Source organism: Ostrea edulis, chromosome 7 (genome assembly GCF_947568905.1).
Source record: "Ostrea edulis chromosome 7, xbOstEdul1.1, whole genome shotgun sequence".
In the NCBI taxonomy this organism is placed as follows: domain Eukaryota; kingdom Metazoa; phylum Mollusca; class Bivalvia; order Ostreida; family Ostreidae; genus Ostrea; species Ostrea edulis.
This window is the reverse complement of record NC_079170.1, coordinates 23,505,760-23,527,921: the sequence shown is the minus strand read 5'-3', so window position 1 is coordinate 23,527,921 and position 22,162 is coordinate 23,505,760. Positions and strand designations below refer to the sequence as shown.

The 22,162-nt window shown below is 35.1% G+C and overlaps 2 protein-coding genes and 1 long non-coding RNA gene across 3 annotated transcripts in view; 2 read left to right on the top strand and 1 right to left on the bottom strand.

Annotated features, from left to right (window-relative positions):
- LOC125656040 (uncharacterized) overlaps nucleotides 1–22,162 on the top strand; it is a 189,938-nt gene that overhangs the window by 51,637 nt on the left and 116,139 nt on the right. The window lies entirely within an intron of this gene.
- Nucleotides 855–2,928, bottom strand: LOC125656026 (uncharacterized). Its single transcript, XR_007362966.2, has 2 exons — nucleotides 2,647–2,928; nucleotides 855–1,522 (listed from the first exon to the last, which is right to left on the bottom strand). It is a non-coding gene; the product is annotated as an uncharacterized LOC125656026 (long non-coding RNA).
- Nucleotides 4,655–7,585, top strand: LOC130047934 (uncharacterized). The gene is made up of 5 exons (XM_056143739.1): nucleotides 4,655–4,679; nucleotides 4,794–4,862; nucleotides 5,308–5,399; nucleotides 6,279–6,388; nucleotides 6,680–7,585. The coding sequence occupies exons 1-5, from the start codon at nucleotides 4,675–4,677 to the stop codon at nucleotides 6,944–6,946; spliced, it is 543 nt and encodes a 180-aa protein (XP_055999714.1). The 5' UTR covers nucleotides 4,655–4,674; the 3' UTR covers nucleotides 6,947–7,585.

Sequence of the window (22,162 nt, the reverse complement as noted above, 5' to 3'; positions counted from 1 at the left end):
GACCTATGTGTCCGGCTTCACACATCAGCTGCATGTGCCCGACTTCACAAGTTTTTGTAATGTGCAGACTGATGTAATCAAATAGTGGATGTACATACATGTATATGTAGACCTGTGTGTCCGGCTTCACACATCAGCTGCATGTTCCCGACTTCACAAGTTTTTGTAATGTGCAGACTGATGTAATCAAATAGTGGATGTACATGCATGTATATGTAGACCTGTGTGTTCGGTTTCACACATCAGCTGCATGTTCCCGACTTCACAAGTTTTTGTAATGTGCAGACTGATGTAATCAAATAGTGGATGTACATGCATGTATATGTAGACCTATGTGTCCGGCTTCACACATCAGCTGCATGTGCCCGACTTTACAAGTTTTTGTAATGTGGCAGTGTAGACTGATGTAATCAAATAGTTGATGTACATACATGTATATGTAGACCTATGTGTCCGGCTTCACACATCAGCTTCACAAGTTTTTGTAATGTGCAGACTGATGTAATCAAATAGTTGATGTACATACATGTATGTGTAGACCTATGTGTCCGGTTTCACACATCAGCTGCATGTGCCCGACTTCACAAGTTTTTGTAATGTGCAGACTGATGTAATCAAATAGTTGATGTACATGCATGTATATGTAGACCTATGTGTCCGGTTTCACACATCAGCTGCATGTGCCCGACTTCACAAGTTTTTGTAATGAGGAGACTTGGGTAGTCAAATTGTGTCTGTATATATCCAGATCAACATATGTGTCCGGCTTCATATCATGCATATCAAAGTCACAAGAATCTTTCACGTGGTATAACAACGATTGTGTTAATTCCTTGAAAGTTCTCAAAAGCATATACAAATTTGGATTTTATTCTTTGAATGGGAATAAAACTAGCAGGTCCTTTACATCCATACATATTGGCCTTCCAAACTTCAACTGGTTTACCAAAATAATGTCAAACTGTTTCATTTACTTTGCATAACCATTTCACCCTGGCAAGGCAATGGACATGTGATTTTCCTTCAATGAGAATATTATGCAATACTATTTTTTCAACTTGACCAGGCCTGGGTTTGAGGTTCATGTTCTCAAATGAAGATATCTGTCCATTATCATGATACCAATGTGCAATTATCATGGAGGATCGGTTGCTTCATCACTCTTTGCAGTTTTACTGCCTCTGCACTTCACAACGCATCTTGTGGAGTAGGTCTGGGTCTTCCTTATTGCTTTTGTCTTCCTCTCTAGGTGCCAGTGCTTCCAGTGGTCCAATGTAACTAAACTTGCACAGTTCACAGTTCATAGTTCACATCACAATCCTCAAGTCTTTCAACATCCTGGAAATCTAGTGCCTGTTTTGACAGTGTCTTTTCCAATTTTCATGCATCACGGCTTTGGGCTCTCTCGTACTTCTTCTTTGTTGATAAAGTTATCGATGGATCTTGTTCCACAGGTCCTAACTTAAGAGAGGGTGCCCAGTCAGGTTTTAAATAGTCTTGTCATAGAGTTCAGCCTTTGTTCCTGAAACATGAATTACAATATAATGCTATATCAATCTACCTAAATGATACATAGATTTCATTAAGAATATAATAGGTTACTCCCGGCCTTTAAATTGAACCTGACAGGCAACGAAATTAAGGGGAAATACTCGCTAAATGCGAGTTAAAAATTGAAATTGCGAGTGAAAAATCACAAGCGATTGCAACTTTTTGCGAGTGAAAAAACCCGGATCTTTTTTTCGGATTTCCTCGGTTTAGTGGCTGTACTTTGAAGTTTACAATAATTTTGTCTTGTGCGTAGAAACGCTTTACAGAATGAATATGCAAGTATTGAAAAGTAAACATAGATCGAATAAATAGTTAAGGCCAAGGTCATCTCAGTCAGTGATGTCGAAGATGGCCTACTTCATGCATACTTCGGGCGTCTCAGAGACATCTGATTTAAGTAGCAAGCATGTTGATCTCGTCCGTGTTTACATGAAACAACACATGAAAGTGTTAGTGTCACCGCTTCACGCGGTGTCCTTCTGTAGTCTATAGTCAAACACTTAGAGTTCGCGGGGTTTTTTTTCAACTAGAATTTTTTAGATGAAATTTCCAAAAGTTTTGAACATATAGTGTGAATTGGCGCAAACAGTTTTCAAGATTTCAAACCACATGATGTTGTAAATAGGTGGTAGATCTCTGGACAGCGAATTCGCTGCACAAGTGTACCCTATGACCCTCACCATGCACCGATGATACTTGTATGTTGTCTGATATTCATTAAATTTTAAATGAAAGAATTCTCAATATTATTTACATTATTGCACTTTACAGAAGATTTTAAAAGATTTTCCCTATATTATGATATAGATACATGCTTGTTTTCTTAAATTCCTGTAAAACAGCAATCAATTGAAAAATGCTAGTAAAAGCTCAATTTTGCTAGTTGGAAAATAATCCACTAGCTAAAATTTGCTAGTAGTGAAAAAAGTTAATTTGGATCCCTGCCTGATCAAAGCATGACCATTGCAAAATATGTGCATGCATGAAGCTGTGCTCGCTCAGACGGTACTAGCACCATCAACATATTAAAATAAGACAAACAATTTTTGATTTATTATAAATTAACAAAATATATAACCTAATTAAAACTATTACCTGAAACGAAGTGATCTGAACAGACTTTAAAATGACGTTTCTCGGGTTGAAATCTGATCTGTTGATCCACGCCAGCTGACAACTCTTCCGTCTGCTTTCCTTGATGTTTTACAATTTTAGGAATGTCATAAAAGCGTCTGTTTTCATCTCCACTCACTGACCGGTTGTTACAACCCCACACAACACAAGTATTAACCATATCCTTGCTGTAACTTAAATAACGCTCTCTTGTTTACGCTTCCACGTTTCAATCTGTTGCCCTACAATATGGCCGCCGAGTGCATTATGGGTATAATCGTGACGTCAAAGATCAACAGATCGGATTACTCCATCTCAAGGCGCGGCTAGTTTCTTTGTTTTACACAGAGTTTAAAATGGACTTGGACCCAAGGCTTTTTAACATTTGCCGATGGATTGGATTCAGAGGCGACAGATTTAGAGGTTAAGGATGAAAGTTTACATCTTCATTTTTCATCAGGAGGCGAATCAGAGCCAGAATCTGTGTTATCAGCAACACCCAAGACAAAGGTTTGATCATGTTTACCTAGATTTCTTTTCTTAGATAGGCCTATGAATTTCTTTTTTGTTGTTGTAATTTTAGATCTAGGCCTATAGTTGTTTCATCTTTTACTTTAACAACATAACCCCCCCCCCCCCCTTATACACTGTATCAGTCACTTTCATTAAACATTGTATTTGTGCACAGGTATATGCATGTATTATACATATACATGCGCGGATCTAGAGGGGCAGGGGGGTCCGGACCCCCCCCCCCCCCTGGAATTTGCAAAGATAAAAAAAATTACAATATAACGATTTATAAGAAAAATGGGTTGACTGTTATTATATTATAAATATGTTTTTGTGAAAAGGTTCGACCCCCCCCCCCGGAAATAAAATTCTGGATCCGCGCCTGCATATATATATATATATATATATATATATATATATATGCTATATCTACTTCCTTGATCTCACTTTTTCTGAATTATTATAGTTACATGTATATGTTGGGAGGGGGGTCTGGCATCTTCTGATTGCAAACTTGAGTCGTAAAAGATGCTGACTTTTACAGTCAGTTTAATTTGTAATATATTAGTGTGATTAGAGCAGATTATTTTTTTATGATTTGGCTTCCAATTTTTACTTTCAGAATTTTTAGATTAAATTCTATGGTTTGTAAATAGATATTTGGTTTTTAAAATGGATGTATTATATTTATCAAGATCCATATGTGCATTGTGTACAACTGCAACATATTCATGAGGAAATGGCATTCAATAATACAATTTTTGATATCAGATATATTAGGCAAAAACAATGAAATTGTAATTGATATATATTGCAAGTAGTGTGTATGACTGACTGATTGGACGTGCATGTATTGATGAAGTTTGATATATTATCCATATAAAAATTGTGTAGGTTATTGTACTAAGACATTATCTTTAAGTAGTTTATTATAGGCATTAACTTTTAGTAGTTTTAGACAGAAATTTGGCTATTTTTCTGCATTTGTTTAATTTCCACATGTAATTTCCTTTTTGTACAGAGTAAGGAATCGGTTATGTTTTACACTATTGTTTTCTTCTCGTTTAGAAAAGAACAGCCACATCATTGCAATCTACAGGTTTAAGGAAATCTCCTAGAAAACCTGCCAAAGACAGGCTCTATGAAACCCTGCAGCTTTCTTGATGTGAGTCTGGAGATGAAGATGAACCCCAACATGATCATCCAGCACAAAAGGTTAAGAGTCAATTTTCAATGCAGTTCCAATGCTTTAATAAATATTATAAATTGTATACCTTTTTGACTAAAGTCTATATAATTTAATATTGTGTCTGTCCTTCCATGTGTGAAATTGTTGAAAATGTGTAAAATCACCTCACGAAACATACACATAACCAATTCCAGAGGAATATGAATTTAGAATACTCTTTCGGTTCTTTGCCAGAAAAAGAAAAGTATTGAGTGTACAACAGCAGTCCGAAGGTCTCCAAGAAAAGATTTGAAGGACAAGAGTGCATCATGGATGAGGCATATCTCCCCATCAGAATTAGATTACTCAAATGGCCTCCCTGTTTCCCATATATATATATATATATATATATATATATATATCATTATTGTTTTCTCTTTCATTCAGAGTGCAGTGAAGGACTCTTATTTAAATGGTCAACAGACGGATTTGAAATGGAACTACGGTACAGCAAAAGGTATTTTTGCATACATATATAATGAGACAATATTTCTTGCCAATGTTGAATTTATAAATGCTTTGTCAGTTTTTTTGTTATTATGAATTAATGAAATTACTTGTAAGGCCATCACACACTGTGCACATGAATGCATTGGTTAGGACATTCGTGTGGGTCTCTTTACATCTTTGTTTTGTTTTGAAATAATGGATGTTCCTGAAAACATTATCCAAACAATAAACCAGATTCGCAGTCCATAAATGTATAAATAAATCATTGAACCAATGTTAATTGTGCAAATTTAGTAAAACTATTTCAAAATATTAAATTTAAATAATAGCCCAGCTGAATTACTTTGAATTTTATACACTAATTCATTTTTAGGGTAAAAATTTAACTCCCAGGAGTACATTAACTACTTTAAAGTAATTTGTAACCAAGTAACAATCTTGTTATTTTGTAGATTCATGGATGAAGAAAATGTACCACTGACAGTATTTATGAGGAACAGTGTACAAGGGATTGCGCCAGATGAAAGAATTGACGTCATAGATGGTACTAATGAAAATGCTGTTATAAATTTTGCTAAATCTAACAAATTTCAATTTATATTTAATCTGAAAAGCATTACATTATGGTTCAACAGTTATTACCAATGAGAAAGCAAACGTTGATTATAAGTTTATTTATTTGTCCGAATTTAGAATTAACAAGAGGTACTGTGAGCAATACTCACTAAGAATACCCCCCGCTTACCCCAATCTCCCAAAGGGTGTTGGTAATAGGTATAAACTACCTCTTTTCTGAGTGTAAAAAACAAATGGCATGACAAACCGAACCATATTGCTACTTTGATGTCCAGTGCGCATGACCTTTGACCTTTTGACCCTAAAATCGATAGGGAACATTTTCATCCCATGGGTAGTCCATATGTATGATATGGTGACTGTAGGTGGAAAGGATAACGCTTTAGAGCCCGGAAACCATATTGCTACTTCAATGTCCAGTGCGCGTGACCTTTGACCTTTTGACCCCAAAATCGATAGGGAACATCTTCATCCCATGGGTAGTCCATATGTATGATATGGTGACTGTAGGTGGAAAGGATAACGCTTTAGAGCCCGGAAACCATATTGCTACTTCGATGTCCAGTGTGCTTGACCTTTGACCCCAAAATCGATAGGGAACATCTTCATCCCATGGGTAGTCCATATATATGATATGGTGACGGTAGGTGGAAAGGATAATGCTTTAGAGCCCTGAAACCATTGCGTCTACAGACGGACGGACAGACAGACGGACAACCCGATTCCAGTATACCCCCCGCAACTTACAAAGAAATCGTAGGTTGAACTAAGGCTATAATTAGTTATTTTGAAACATATTTACATTATTTTGTGCAAGATCTTTTATTCAGCATCTTTTATTTTCTAGCTGCCATTAAAAGATATTTTACATCCAAAAAGGAGGCCAACAATAGGCACAATAAGAATAAAGAAGAGTTAAATAAAAAGAGGGAAGCAACATATGAAAGAAAGAAAGAGGTAAACCTGAAATTCAATTTAGCTCAGTAATCATACAGTTTTACTTAAAGCTCATCTTAGAACATTGTTATTGATTTTGATGACACTGGATGAAGATTATCGAAATGGTTTAGGTCACTTGAGGAAAGAAAAGGAAGTTGATGAAAGGGTGTCTATATGAGTACTTGATTGTGTGCCCATGTATTTAAAAATATATTCAAAACAAATGTTTCATTGAAGTGATTTGGGTAAATATGGAAAGTAACTGCAATTATTTTTTTCCTTTAATTTAAAACATACCTTTTTGGACAGAAATTGAAGAGGAGACTTGTTGCGGTAGAGAAGAAGACGGGATGGTCCGAGGAGAAGAAAAATAAAGTTAGAATATTTTTCCAGCTACCAAATGCTCACAAATATATGAGCAGTGATGAGGAGGGAGATGATGGTTTTGTGTCCCATCCATATTCCTGGGAGAGTGAGGAATTACAGAAAGTTAAAGGAAGTCTGGACAAAAAATATTTAGAGACATGTCCTCCACGTAGCAAGAGGTTATTGTCCAAAAAAGTAGCGGGTCTCTAAGAAAAGAAGAGCCTCTTAAATTGAACATTATTCATGCATGGACTTTAAACATGTGAATTGCATGTTAAAATATGTTCTTAACATGTAATATTTTTTTTATTTTTTGACTATGTGATGCATATGCAATTTCTTTTTTGTAACACCACTTTTTCATTTGTACACATATTTAGTCTTTGAATCTGAAGTGCCACAGAGATCTGTATTGGGACCATTGTTGTTTTTATATATATGTGTTAATGATATTGCAGATATACAGATTATTTGCGGATGAAAGTTCTCTGCAGCAGTCATTCAAATCTGTTAAATTTTTCGAAGACAATTTCAATTATGATCTTTAGGTTCAGAAAATGACCTTTGTAGTTCAATTCTTTTAAAACAAAATTTGATACCATTGATACAATAAGAATTGTTCAAATTAAGCATATATTTACACAAAATTCAAGATAATGCATTCTATCATAAAATATATCAAAAATATTTTGTTATGCATCCCAGCATGTTTGAAATATCAATGATTTATTGTGTACCATTTGTTTTATATTGTTATACATGTCCATGTATATTAACCACCGTTATTGTGGTATATAATCATACATTTGTGAAAAATAGAAATTAATAAATTGACTATTGATATTTAAATATGCAGCTTTTGTTATCTCAACAGATCATTTAAAACGTGATTCTACAAGAAATGTCTTGTACTAAGATATGAACTCCTCATTCACAATATATACTTTTGTATAAAGAAATTTATTGCAATTTGATAAAATCTGAAAAGGGGAGTATACAGATTTCCATATTAATGGTAAAAATTACACACCTTTAAATTTGATTAAATATGCTCTTTATTAAAAATTACTTAAATTAAAGTCATTGGTAAATACGACCTTTTACTTTTTGTAAACATAAATTTACTCTCGTAAATATTATATTTAAGTTCCTGTAAATTCATTGAAAAAGACAACCTTTAAATTTTTGTAAAGTTGCATTTACTTGAGCAAATATGGTCTTTAATTTTTTCGTAAAGGTATTGTAAATTGGGCCATTACAAAAATTTACTTCCCAGTAAAGGTAATTAAAGACCATATTTACCATCTTTTTCTTATTTAAGTAAATGTGATTAAATACACTTAAAGCTATTGTAAATAAAGTATTTACAATATCTTTACTCCCTTTGTAAAGGCAGTTTTTCAAGCAGTGTGTATATTGTTTGTTAAAGTTACAAGCATAGTTGGCCTAATGAGAGACAGTATATAATGAAATGGTGAAGATTATTTATTATTATGGTGAACCAAAGCCAAGTTATAAATATGCAAGATGATTTTATGTTTTGTAGAGCTTGAGCCCACATTATGAAGGACAAAACAATTGATACTAATTTCAAAATGTGACGTCGCAGATAAATGGTGTGCCCGTCCAACTTGTTGGCCACTAAACGTGAACCCACTGTCCCCCGAAGTAAGCCCCATATCTTAACGAAAAGTGAAGATAACGAACAGTGATCAATCTCATAACTCCTATATGCAATACAAATTAGAGAGTTGGGCAAACACGGATCCCTGGATATACCAGAGGTGAAATCAGGTGCCAAAGAGTAATAAGCCTCCCCTATGGGCCGGTCGCAACCGCCGTGAGCACTATATCTTGATTAGGTAAACGGAGTTATATGTAGTCAAAATCAGTGTGACAAGAACGGCCTAACAATCGATATGAAACACGTCAGATAGCATTTAACCCAATGATAGGTTGTATTGGCAAACTAGATCGTTACATGTATAACGACCATATAATTTGCGACAAGCTGACTTTGAACGATACTGTTGGAGCCCCTGCACAATCAACGTGTTTCTTAGTAGCCTGCTTCGATTTAAACACTGACCATAAACAGAACAAACTCTTGCGCGTATCGAATCAGTTGAGAGATATAAACACTATACGCAGGTGATAATGGAATATTGCTACATGAATATTGGATGTTGACGATGAAGAAGCTGAAATCATCCCGTTTGTCATAAAGTTGAATTGTTAGTTTGCTATTAATATCTACTTTTAATGAAATATCTAAGTATGATAGAGAAGTGGACGACTATGCTGTGTCTTTTATTTCGAATTTCGACATATGAATGTGGCAAACTAGATTGTTTTAGCGACCATAGACTTTGCGGAATTCTGACTTTGAACAAGACTATTGAAACCCCCATACCATCGACTTGTTTTTCAGTGGCCTGACTCCATTTGAAAACTGAACAAGCTCTTTGTTTTGAATAAGTTCAGATATATAAACACAGTATGCAATTGATAGTGGAATATTGCTACATTGATATGGGAAGTTAACAATGAAATTTTCAAACACATTGTGATACCAAAACGACTCCTCGCCACCTGAATACATACAATATTGTTGATAGTTTTATCAAAACTGTTTCTTATAGGTGTCTATGTGTGAATTCAGTATAGACGTGTTCGCTATAACCGTGATTTACTGTACATTATCTTATTAAACATAGTGATATGTTTCTTATAGCTGGCTATCAGTATTTATTTATAATATAGCACGTATTACTTGAAGTAGCTGGTTACAGTACTAGTGGCTAACTTGTCTCTTATGTTATTAAATGGTACTTTTCGTTCTAAGTAGCTAGTTACAAGTAGCGGCTGTATTACAGGAGTTGTAAGATTGATCACTGTTCGTTATCTTCACCTTTCATGTAATAGCTAACATTTCTGGTTTGAAGTAGCTGGTTGCTAATATATGTAGCATCCCGTGGGGGTTCGGGTTAGAATGGGTGCTAAGTACCCCCTTGCTTGTCGTAAGATGCGACTAAATGGGGGCAGTCCTTCGGATGATACAACAAACACCGAGGTCCTGTGTCACAGCAGGTGTGGCACGATAAAGATGCCTCCCTGCTCAATGGTGATAAGCGCCGAGTATAGGCCTAAATTTTGCAGCCCTTCACCGGCAGTGGTGACGTCTCCATGTGAGTGAAATAATCTCGAGAGGGACGTTAAACAATATTTAATCAATAAATAAATAGTATATGTAGTTACCTTTACAAATCTCTCAGATCATGTCTGGCTTTATACAGGAGTTATGAGAATGATCACCGTTCGTTATCTTCACCTTTTACTATGAAGCTACAGAAATTTAGAGAATGTAAACCTTTAATATATGCATGTCGTATTGTGCAAAATAATCGAGTATTTACGCCGGATGAGAACAATATCAGAAATAAGCATTTGCACTTCTTTCCAGCTGCCATTTGGAGTTTTTATGAATGATTTTGTATGAAACACTGAATACAGTCCCCAAACATTTTTATTTAATTTGAATGAAAGGTGAAGACAACGAACAGTATCTAATATCATAGTACACTTATAATTTCAAATGATCCTGCGAGGATCTGGGTTAGAATATGTCCTCAGTATCCCTTTCTTGTCATCAGAGCCGACTAAATGGACGTTGTGGCACGATAAAGATCCCTCCCTGCTCAAACCCCGTAAGCGCCGATCATAGGCTAACATTTTGCAGCCGTTCATCGGCAATGGTGACGTCTCCATGTGAGTGAAAAATTATCGAGAGGGACGTTAAACTATATACAACCAATCAGTCAAATGAAATTTCGGATAGAAATGCTAAAACTTTATACGGGCATTCCAAATAATAAAGCACACAAAATTCATAATTTTGACATTAATAGAGAGATTGCAGTTTCCGTTTTCCGTGTTTTATTCCGTGTTAAATAAATATGGCAATGGAGTTGATTAAATTATCAGTCATGTATATAACGTTCTTCTTAGTTAGGGAGACGTTTCAAAACAGGTAAGTAATTACTTGTAATGAATATCTTCATATTGATATTGACGGCGGGTTGATTACGGTATATTTGATAGGTTGTTATTTAATGCGCCCGTATTACTGCTCTTATTGCTATCTAGAGCTGTAATGATATATATCCCAATGAATATGAATTAAATATTTGTATGTAGCTTTGACTTTTAACCTCTGAATTAAGAGTCATCCGTGTACTTGATCTGGACCTTAAAGTTCAAATTCAACAGGGAACATAATCTTGACTAGATCATAACATGAAAAGTGGAAATGACGAACAGTGATCAATCTCATAATCCTATAAGCAATACAAATAGAGAGTTGGGCAAACACGGACTCCTGAATATACTAGAGGTGGGATCAGGCGCCCAATAGAAGTAAGTAACACCCGCCGCGAGCTCTATATCTTTTATCCGTTTCATTTTCAAATCTAAACCTAGAGGTTGCGACGGTGAAAAGTTACACTTATGCATGTTGAAGCTGACCTTTTCCCATAGGATCCAGTTTAACCTCGATAATATATTTTCTGTGTGGATTTCAGGGTCAACGCAGATAAAGAATTTCAAACATTTCATAAGAAGTGTTACACTTTCAAAATTAATATCCTTCAATTAGATCCACCCTCCTGTGATGTTATAAGATTTTGCGAAGTTTATTATTTATTTAGATTTATGCATATTACCGTTCGAGTATTTTCCAATGGCTATTGTAAAAAATAAGTTCAACATAAAGTATTTCAAAAGTTTAAGTTACACAATATGTTTCAAAATAAGAAATCCAAGGGCAGTAAATCTGTTTTTATTGAATCCTTTATCAAGTTCATTATTCGATAGATTTCGTTTATTTTTCACAGAAATCTTGAATAATTTTGAATAGATACAGTTTCATGGAATTTTTAGGAATTCTGTCATATCGTTTTAACTAGTTTTTGTGAAATTTTGATAATGCTGTCGAAGGAAAATTGCAATTTTCTGACAATGATATGTGATTTTATACATGTATGTCTTGCGTCTTAAAAAGTCTGATGATTTATATATTTTATTCCATATTTTCTTAATTTTGACTCTAATGAATTGAAATAAATGCACATATCAAGCTTTTATCCGATAATAATGGGATTATGGAGTTATCTTAATAGAGGAATTGAAAGATCCCAGTTGTGGTGTTTAATATTGCGAGTTTTACAAATTCGTAATCAGTAATGACTAGCCAATGTGAAGTCTCTAGTATAGCGCATGTAAAACAAAAAACAACTGTAATTATTACCAAACATTACCATGTTTACTCTTCCTAGGCACCTGATCCCATCTCTGGTATATTTAGGGGCCCGTGTTTGCCCGACTCTCTATTTTGTATTGCTTATAGGAGTTAGGATATTGATCACTGTTTATCATATTCGCCTTTCATTGAGCAACAGTTATCACGTATCTTATATCTATATGAAAGATGAAGATAACGAACAGTGATCAATCTCATAACTCCTATAAAGTTGAAGATAGCGAACAGTGATCAATAACAGAGATGGGATCAGGTGCCTAGAAGGAGAGAACGTCTCCTGTCGACCAGTCATCCATAGTCAAAATCATTGTGCCAATAACGGCCTAACAATCGGTAGGAAACACGTCAGAGAGCATTAAAGTATTGGCAGTATTGGCAAAGTAGATCGTTATAGCGACCGTAGAATTTGCGAAATGTTGATTTTAAACGAGAATGTTAAAACCCCTGCACCATCAACTTGTTTGTCAGTAGCCCGCTTTGATTCAATTCTATATTATATGTCTTAGAATGTGCATTATATTCTATCCATCTTTACTATTAAATAATATGTTTTCATAATGAATGGCAGAATAGCAGGATGTCCTGATGGATATTACAGAAATGAGACAAATGGGACATGCAGCAGTGAGTAACCAGCTATTACTAAAACTAAGGCAGACTTGATGTTTTGTAACTAGATATGATAAGAAAAGATCATCTTTATGACTATAGAATCGTTGGTAATGTTTCTTTATTTGTTTGTATGCTGTTTTACGTCTCTTCGAAAAGTTTCACTTTCGCAGAATCGTCCCGAGCTATAGGTGAAATGTCAGAAATTTCGCAAATTTTAAAAGGTTTCTTATTCTTGTCAAGACATACAGTGGTACGGGACATCCGCACATTAGGTAATATTCGAAAGACCCGTGACTTTCACTTCTAATACAAGATACTTGGTTAAGGAACACCCCCTACCTATGTTAAACGTAATAGGTTTGATGAAAATCGAACCCGGGCCGTCCTGCTACGAAACGCGCCCTAACCACTTGTTTACTACGACCAGTCGTTGGCATTCTTAATTTCAGAACTTGTTTTACTATTTTGAAAATGTCATACAGTTAATTGTTCATTTTTCCACTGCAATGATGCTCGTCTACTAAAGATATAAATCGATATTTAAATTCCAATCAATAGTGTGATATACAAAAAAGAGTGACTTTCACTAAATTCATATTTCTCAATTTAAGAAGCGTTTAATGTTTGCTTTGACAGTATGCCTTCCAGGATATGTAGGCCGAAATTGTTCCGATCCCTGTGCAAGAGGGTTTTACGGAAAGGAATGTCAACATCAGTGCCCTTCTTCCTGCTCAATCTGCAACATCATCGATGGAAGTTGTCCCGAAGGTTTGTTAGTGATATGAATCATATTGGATGCGTGTGGTGGGTCACGAGACAAAACCAACCGCACCGTCGACTATCATACTGCAGATATTTTGTCTCAATTTCATAAGATCAAACATTATGCGACTTTCCGATTACATCTTGAAAAGATTAGTACCGATGGTACACGATTTTTTTTCTATTCAGTAACTATTTCCTTTGTGTCACTGGGGCAAAAACTTATGTATGGTACATACATTTGTGAGTACTGACATGCAGCATCATATGTTCAATGTAAATAAACCAAAAAATGACATTTTGACAATTGATATTACCTTATTTAATACATGATTACATGTACACTTTTGTTGATCTACTTCCAGAAAGCATGCACTACGCCATTTGGAAAATTTGCAATAATTTGAATATTGAGCCCGAACTTATTAGATTTTAAAATTTGAGAAAAGAAGTGAATGTGAATTAAGGACAGGGGTTATCCGGAAAATTAGGGTCGGCGGAAAATGAAAATTTAGGGTCGGTCTAGTAACACACATATGTTATGGCATAATTATATTTCTCGATTAATAGAATGCCAATCATCGAAGGTTTGAATAATTTTAAATAAGGAAACTATTGTCGTACATATTGATAAATTAACATCAATTTAAGAATTTCCACAACATTTCAAAGATTCAAATATGACAGTACAGCATAATATTATCATAACAAATGCAAAGTTCAGTTTATAACGACATTTAAAGGCTGTCAAATTATTTGAGATTGATATGCATGCTTTAAAAGTAACACAACATGTAGTTGATTTCAAAATTAAACAACATTAAATGAAAAAGTTTATCTGCGTTTAAGAATGTATGCGTGTACCTCGCATAGAAAATGAAGAACAAACGTATGTATAATATAAAAGAGTATATCAGAAATGAATACTTATATATGTAGATAATGATTCATGCTTTTCAGACATGACCATCACAACAGACACGGGCAATGTTACATGTAATGCAAGTATTCATATAATCCAAAGCCGGAACAAATCAGCATTCTACGTTGTGACTACGTTAGGCTGTGCGACAGTGGTGGATTTATTACTTGTACTGATGTTCTACATTTATAAGTTGGCTACACAACCTCTACCACAGAACTTCACTTTTATGGTGCAGGATCCTGAGAGTGAAGCTGAGCGAAATATCGTGAATCCCGCTTGCGATTCGATTTACGAAAATATTTAATAACGCTAAAGGAATTTTTTTCAAATGGCAGATACATGTATTTTGATGAGAATTAGCAAAACGTATCGTGTCATATCGAGGACTGTAGGTTTGAAACATAATCAAATGAAAACAAATATGATATTGATGAAGAAGTAGAATTGACCCTGGTCATGTATATTTGGTTGAGGATCCCCGGAATAAAATATGTTTGAATGCAAATATTTTATAAGAACATAGATAGCGAGTCTCTCATTTTGATTTGAAGGAATTTTCACATCACCAATGCAGTTGTTTTTTGATAGTTTGTAGCAAGATGTCTTGCTGTGAAAGTTGTGAAATTCACAGGTGATAATGAGATGAACAATTCTAATTATTTTAACAGATAAACAACAATAACTTATTTCTACTTTCCAAGATATTCAAGATTTTATCATTTCTCTGGATTTTTTTGGTTAATTAATGTTTCGTAATAAAATGATGGGTAGAAAACCCTAACTTTACTGACTACTGTATTCCTACTGGTATGACTAAAAATGCACAATCTTCTGTTGAGATCATTGACGTATTGAAGTTTTGATTGTCGAAATGTCGTGACGTGACGTAGGCCCAATTTAGATGATGACGTGCGTTTTGTCATATAGACTTCAAACACTTAATCGGTGTAATCTCTTTCTCTCAGAAATAAAATTTTGTATCAAACATATACTTAACAAATTAACATCATACTGATTGTTAGGTTGTTCTTGTCATACTGATTTTGACTATGGATAATCCGTTTACCTGATCAGGATATAAGGCTTACGGCGGTTGTGCCAAGTCGACAGGGGATGCTTTCTTCTACTAGGCACCTGATTCCACATCTGATGTGTCCAGGGGTCCGTGTTTGCCCAACGATCCATTTTGAATTGCTTATAGGACTTATGAGATTGATCACTGTTCGTTATGTTCACCTTTCATCCATTCATTATTCTTTTTCAATTGCCTGCATGATTTCCTTGGAAAAGGGGAAGAACACGAATAGTGATCAATGTCATGAATTATATAACGGATACAACATATAGAGTCAGTCAAACACGGACCACTGGGAACTCAATAGGCGGTATAAGGTATGGAATCGGAGTAAGCATCTTATGTTGATATGTCACACCCGTCGTGGATCTTATATCTTGATCAGCTAAATGAGTAATCCGTAGTCAAAATCAGCATGTAAAGAACGGTCAAACGATTAGCATGATACACACCAGACAGCATTTAAGTTAATAACTGGCTATGTTTGCAAAATCGTGTTCTTATAACGTCAAATGATTTATGAAAATTGTTACCCCCAGCCCTAACATATATTGTGTGCCTGTCTCGATTTAAAAAAAATGATTAATCGCAAAACATGCCCTTTGGTATCGAATCAGTTGAGAAACATAAACACCAAATGCAGGTGTTGATTGAATATTGATTCATAGATATGGGGGGTTGACGATGGGGAAGTTGAAGTCAGCACGTTTATGATAAAGTTCAGTGTCATATGTGGAAGACTGAAGTATCTATTTCTCTTTGATAAATCATGTGATATTCCGGTTGTGACCGATCGACAGGGGATACTTACTCCTCCTAGGCACTTGATCCCGTCTCTGATGTATCCTGGGGTTCGTGTTTGCCCAACTCTCTATTTTGTACGGGCATGGTTGATCAACAAGGGATGCTTACTCCTCCCGGGCATCTGATCCTACCTCTGGTATGTCCTGGGGTCCGGGTGTGCCCAACTCTCCATTTTGTGTTAATTATAGGAGTTATGAGATTGATCGATGTTCGGTAGCTTCGGTTTCTCTGCCGTGAATCCTAAATTTCGATAAGATAAACGGAGAAATCCGCAGTCAAAATCAGTGTGTAAAGAACGGCCTAACAATTGGTATGAAACACCTCAGATAGCATTTTTTTAACACAGTGGTTTGAAGTCATAAATATGAACTTTACATTTGGGAAGTCACAAGCTGTGTGTAGTTATTTCATAACGACAATTCTAACTCCATGCGATATCATTCTTATATCAGAGTCGGATCGAGAAATTGTGGTTAGGAGCACACCATTATGATACAGGGGGGGGGGGGTCGTTTGGCCGACTTGAGGAACCCAGTGGGTCCAAGGGATGAAGCTTCCGGAAGATCCTAGATGTTACAGATTTTATAGTGATTGAAATATCTCTACTATTTAGTCATGTTTGCTATTTTCTGTCATTTGTAATAAGGTGAAATGAATAAATTTATGCAAATTCTAAAGTTTTTTTGAAAAAAAAATTAAGTTCTCCCAATAAAAGTAATTGAATAAATCAAAATACTGTCATTTATTTCTCCATTTTTCTAAACAAGATGCCATGGTTTACCTTAAATTCACGCCGCCTCCCCCATTAAATTCGCTACTGTGTATTCCGTGTAGGTAGCTTTTGATGGAGTTTTAAAAGAAAACTGAAAATTTAGACAAATTATATATTTTTGTTTCTGTGTACATCGTAGTGTTTACAATGTAGAGGGACAGTTCTAATCAATAATTCTAACTTTAGTTCATATATGTTATCATCACTATGAACGTCTAAACAGTTCAGCGCATGCCTTTTGGTAAATTTGTATCAGAAAGTGAATTAATGTCGAATTTTAATCCCACCTCTGGTATGTCCAAGCGTCCGTGTTTACCCTTTTCTTAATTTTGTATTATTTATAGGAGTTAGGAGATTAGTTCATCATAGATGTATGCCGATAACCTACTCATAAATGATGCATATAGGAATAATTTCCCCATAGATAATCGTTTTACAGCTGTTCTATATTATGCTTTGGCAAGGAAACGAAACAAATGCGAATGTCGGACTCTGTCCCAATCATGTTGACCATTACCAGGGAAACGTATTGCAGGGGATGATGTGAAATAAAACAGTGTGAAAAAGTGATCCAACTTAATTTGCACATCCAGTCCAATTTTTCGACATAGTACATATCTGAAGAAGTACTATCATTCACGTTTCTATTTTCTGATTTTAAAAGATTACGTTATCCTATTAATGACGGATTCAGGCTAAACAGTGTATATGAAAAGGGCAATTTTGAAAACTATTTTAACGGCTTCATGCAATTAATTGCTTGTGGTAATACTTTCCCAATGTACGTCCGATTAACCCTTTTAATTGTTTTATTATTGCGTAAGTTTTAAATTCACTCACTTGAATTTTTACGAGAGTATGCTAAGGCATGTCATACTCGAATTATACACATATATTTCACTGTATCTAAACTCTGTCCTACAGAAAGAAAGCTCCTGACCTTTTAGAGTTATTTTGGGTGTTTGCATGATAACATTTTATTTATCATATTATGACAAATGAGCAATTCAGTAGGACGTCATTATATGGCTGTTATAGATATATAAAAAATGTACCGTCATACAAAATGACAGACATTCATTTAATTGGCTATGATAAAGTTCAACACCCATATTTTATGAAAATTGAATCGTACTACATTCAGTAAATAAAGGATTTTCTCACATTATCACCAGTGTGAGATCGACTTACCCATGTGAGACAGCCATGTGAGATTTTTCTGTCTCACACTGCTGCGACGTCAATAGATTGTGACGTCATATATTTTCTATGAATTACGTTACACGGTGAAGATTTACGTTACATGGTGAAATAAAAATATTCTGCATTGTTTTCTTTAATTTTTAATGCAGTATACTTTCTGGTGGATAACCTTGGGGTTTTTAGTTTACACTTAAGAGTAAACCATTTTCCGGTATGCTCTTTCTGACTATCTAATTAGTTTTTGCATTGAAGCTCAAATGAGGATTTTGATAATCTTTAATTTTCTCAAAGCTTCTAAGTTTATATACTAAACTGCAGGTAAAATGTGAGAAAATAATCCTTCATTATCTACTCGTGTGAGATAGGGAAATTCCACCACTGTAACAAGATTCTCTCTCTAGGACTCGGCAAAGCCTCGTCCTAGACTGCGAATCTTGTCCCCTCGGTGGAATGTTCCTATCTCACACTCGTACCAATGGAGGATTCGATTAATATCAAACATTTAAACATGAAATCATCCCAGTGTTTTAAATTCTAAACTCATGTTCTACAATTTTCTTTGAACGTTGTCTGAACAGACGATTCTATCGGCACTTGTCGCATGCGTTAGTTTATCACCTTTAACCTTGTACAGAAAAAGCTATAAAAGTATGCCGCGTAGATGTAAACTTTCATTTCGACGTATGGTTGGAACTTTGGATCAACATGGTGATGAAATGTGGTTTCTGTTTTCAGTGAACAAAATTACCATTGAATAAAATTAACATGTCTTCATATACTATATAATATCGATAAATGTTCAGTGTTTCACATATATATTTCAAACGGCAGCTATGATTCACAGGTTAGAGCGTTCGCCAGCATGCGGAAGCCCGGGTTCAAATCCGGGCAACGACAAACCTAAGTCGTTAAAACAGGTAGTGACAGTTCTATCGCCAAACGTTCGGCATCAGATGTGAATGTCATGGGCCCTTGGAGATGACCTTAAAAAAGTGATAATTTCGTACATTTTGGATCAGCTCTTTAGACGAATAAGGCATATTCTAATTCACTCTACTTTTAACATTGATTGGCGAGCCTAAAGACAAAAAAAAGTAGTCTGCGTTGTAAATCCGTTTGTTGATTTGTGTAGTTGTAGTGCTAAATATATTTGTATGCAGTTTTTGCTATTATTCTCTGTTGATATTGGCCATATTATGTATTTTTTTTTCGTTTGTCCTGAAGAAGGGACGAGTTGTCCCGAAAATTTCACAACCTGGCTGTTCGTGTCGTTTGTCATTTTAGAGATTTGTATGTTTTGTATTTGACCTTGTATCCATGTTGTGGATCCGACACTTTGAGGTATCGGGTGTTGTTGGAACTTCAGTGCTTATATATATATATATATATATATATATATATATATATATATATATATATATATACATATCAGAAATATCATTTTTCATGCAACATACTCTTACAAATTTACATCCATTCTTTATTTTAAAAAAATTTAACTGCCTACGTGATTTGAAAAAAATGAAGATAACGAACAGTGATCAATGCCATTATTTACATAATGGATATAACATGTGGAATACATCAAACTCGTACTTCTGGAAACTCAAGCGGCGGGATTAGGTACCCAAGAGGAGTAAGCATCCCATGTTGATCTGTTACACCCACCGTGAACCTTATATCTTGGTCAGCTAAATGGAATTAAACCGTAATCAAAATCGGTATGTAAAGAACGGTCTAACAATTGATATGACACACACCATACAGTATTTCAGTTAAGGAAGGGTTTTGTTAGTAAATTAGATCATAACGACAACATAATTTGGGAAAATTTGTTGACCTCCCAACAACAACTTATTTGCTATTTGCCTGTGTCGATTTAAAAACATGATTAATGGCAAAGCATGTTTTTATATCGAATCAGTTGAGAATGCTTAAATTGGGATGTTTAATCCTCCTAGGCACCTGATCCCCCCCCCTCTGTTATATCCAGGGGTCCGTGTTCGCCCAACTCTCTGATTTGAATTGCTTATAGGAGTTATGCGATTGATCACTGTTTGTTATCTTCGCCTCTCATAAACACTATATGCAGGTGGTGATTGAATATAGCTTCATAAATATGGGAAGTTCATGACAGGAATGTTGAAGTTTAATATGAAGATCAGTTGTTAGTTTACCATTAGCATCAATGGTCAATAATGTATCATCCAGATATATAGGAAATATATATTCAAAAACTTCTACTTGAGAAGAACAAATCTCTACTGTGGCCTTGGATTCAACATTTAGATATATCGACTCCATTTTATCTATTAACAAAGTAATTTTCATTCATATGTCGATTCAATATATCCCTGTGAACTCGAAATAAAACGCACCACATAATTGTTCACTTTTCCATCATACTTAGATATTCATGGATAACTTCATTTACCAGATCAATATATAGGACTCAGAACGAGTGTGACCGGTCAAAACAGTGGTCAATCTCAAAACTCCTATAAACAATACAAAATAGAAAGTTGAGCAAATACGGATCCTGGATATACCAGAGATGGGATCAGGTGCCTAGGAGAAGTAAGCATCCACTGTCGACCGGTAAAAATTGCCGTGAGCCCTATATTTTGATAAGGTAAACGGAGTTATCCGTAGTCAAAATCGGTGTGCCTAAACGGTCTAACAATCTGGAAAACCCCAACGTCAGACAGCATTTGACCCAATAATAGGTTTTATTGGCAAACTAAATCGTTATAACCAACATATAATGTGCAAAATGCTGACTTTAAGCGATACCGTTGGAACTCCTGCACCATCAACTTGTTTGTCAGTAGAATGTTTCGATTTAAAAACTGACTATGCGCAGAACAAGCTCTTGCGTATCGAATCGGTTGAGAGATACGAATACCGTTTGCAGGTAATGGTGGAATATTGATACATGTACATGAAAATGGGAAGTTGACGATGGAGAAGTTGAAATCATCCCGTTTTTCATAAAGTTGAGTTGTTATGCTTTTTGTAATGGCAAATGAAACGTCAAATTCCTCGCCCTTGATTACAGGTGGCGCACGATCCGTTGACTCCAAGGCGTTTCTAACCTCAAGTTTAAGAGAGCGTCGGAAGGACACGTTTAGATTAGGAAGTTGTTGAATATTTAGTAACGATTGTGGATTACGGTTCATAGGACCGCACTGCGCTTAGAGACGAACTTAGAAAACGCATTGCAAGACTATCTGGGCGGAAAGGAAAGCACGTTGAGAGTTTCAGCTGCAACCGAGTTTTCTCTGTCACATCGATTAAATAAAGACATTCAATACACATTGAACGTTTATCATTATAAACTACTTCGTGATTAAGTTTACATGCTTAAACAGTAAATTAGGTTGAATATAGAATATACAATACATCATAATTCTTTATAAGTTGTTGAATTGCATATGTTTAAAACAATAAGATGCGGATACCACCACCCTCTCTCGATCGATCGAGGATTAAGAATATCAATTATTAAATATACCCATATATCTCTGAATTTCTATTATTAAGCTGTTAAAATGTGTAGTAATAGTGAATGTATATGTATAACTTCTCTGTACGAAATAAAATTCACGATAGAGAAGGTACATGTATACAGAGTACATATATCATACCCCTTAACTTCACATTTAACAGTTTATTTGCGTGTTTTATATCACTTACGTGATGACGTCACGGGAAGTAGACAGTCCTTGAGATTAACTTTTTTATTATTGCATATTATAGGGCAAGCGAGAGTATAAAAATTGGGAGGTCAAATAAATTGTACTACCCCATATGCTAGGTGTACAATAATGATTCTAAATATCGAGTTTCTACATTTTAATTGAATATTACAATTTGGATTGCAAGTTTAAGACGGAAATTCAAGCTTTCTTTCAACTTCTAAATTCACGTCTCCATCCACATACTATGATTGATAT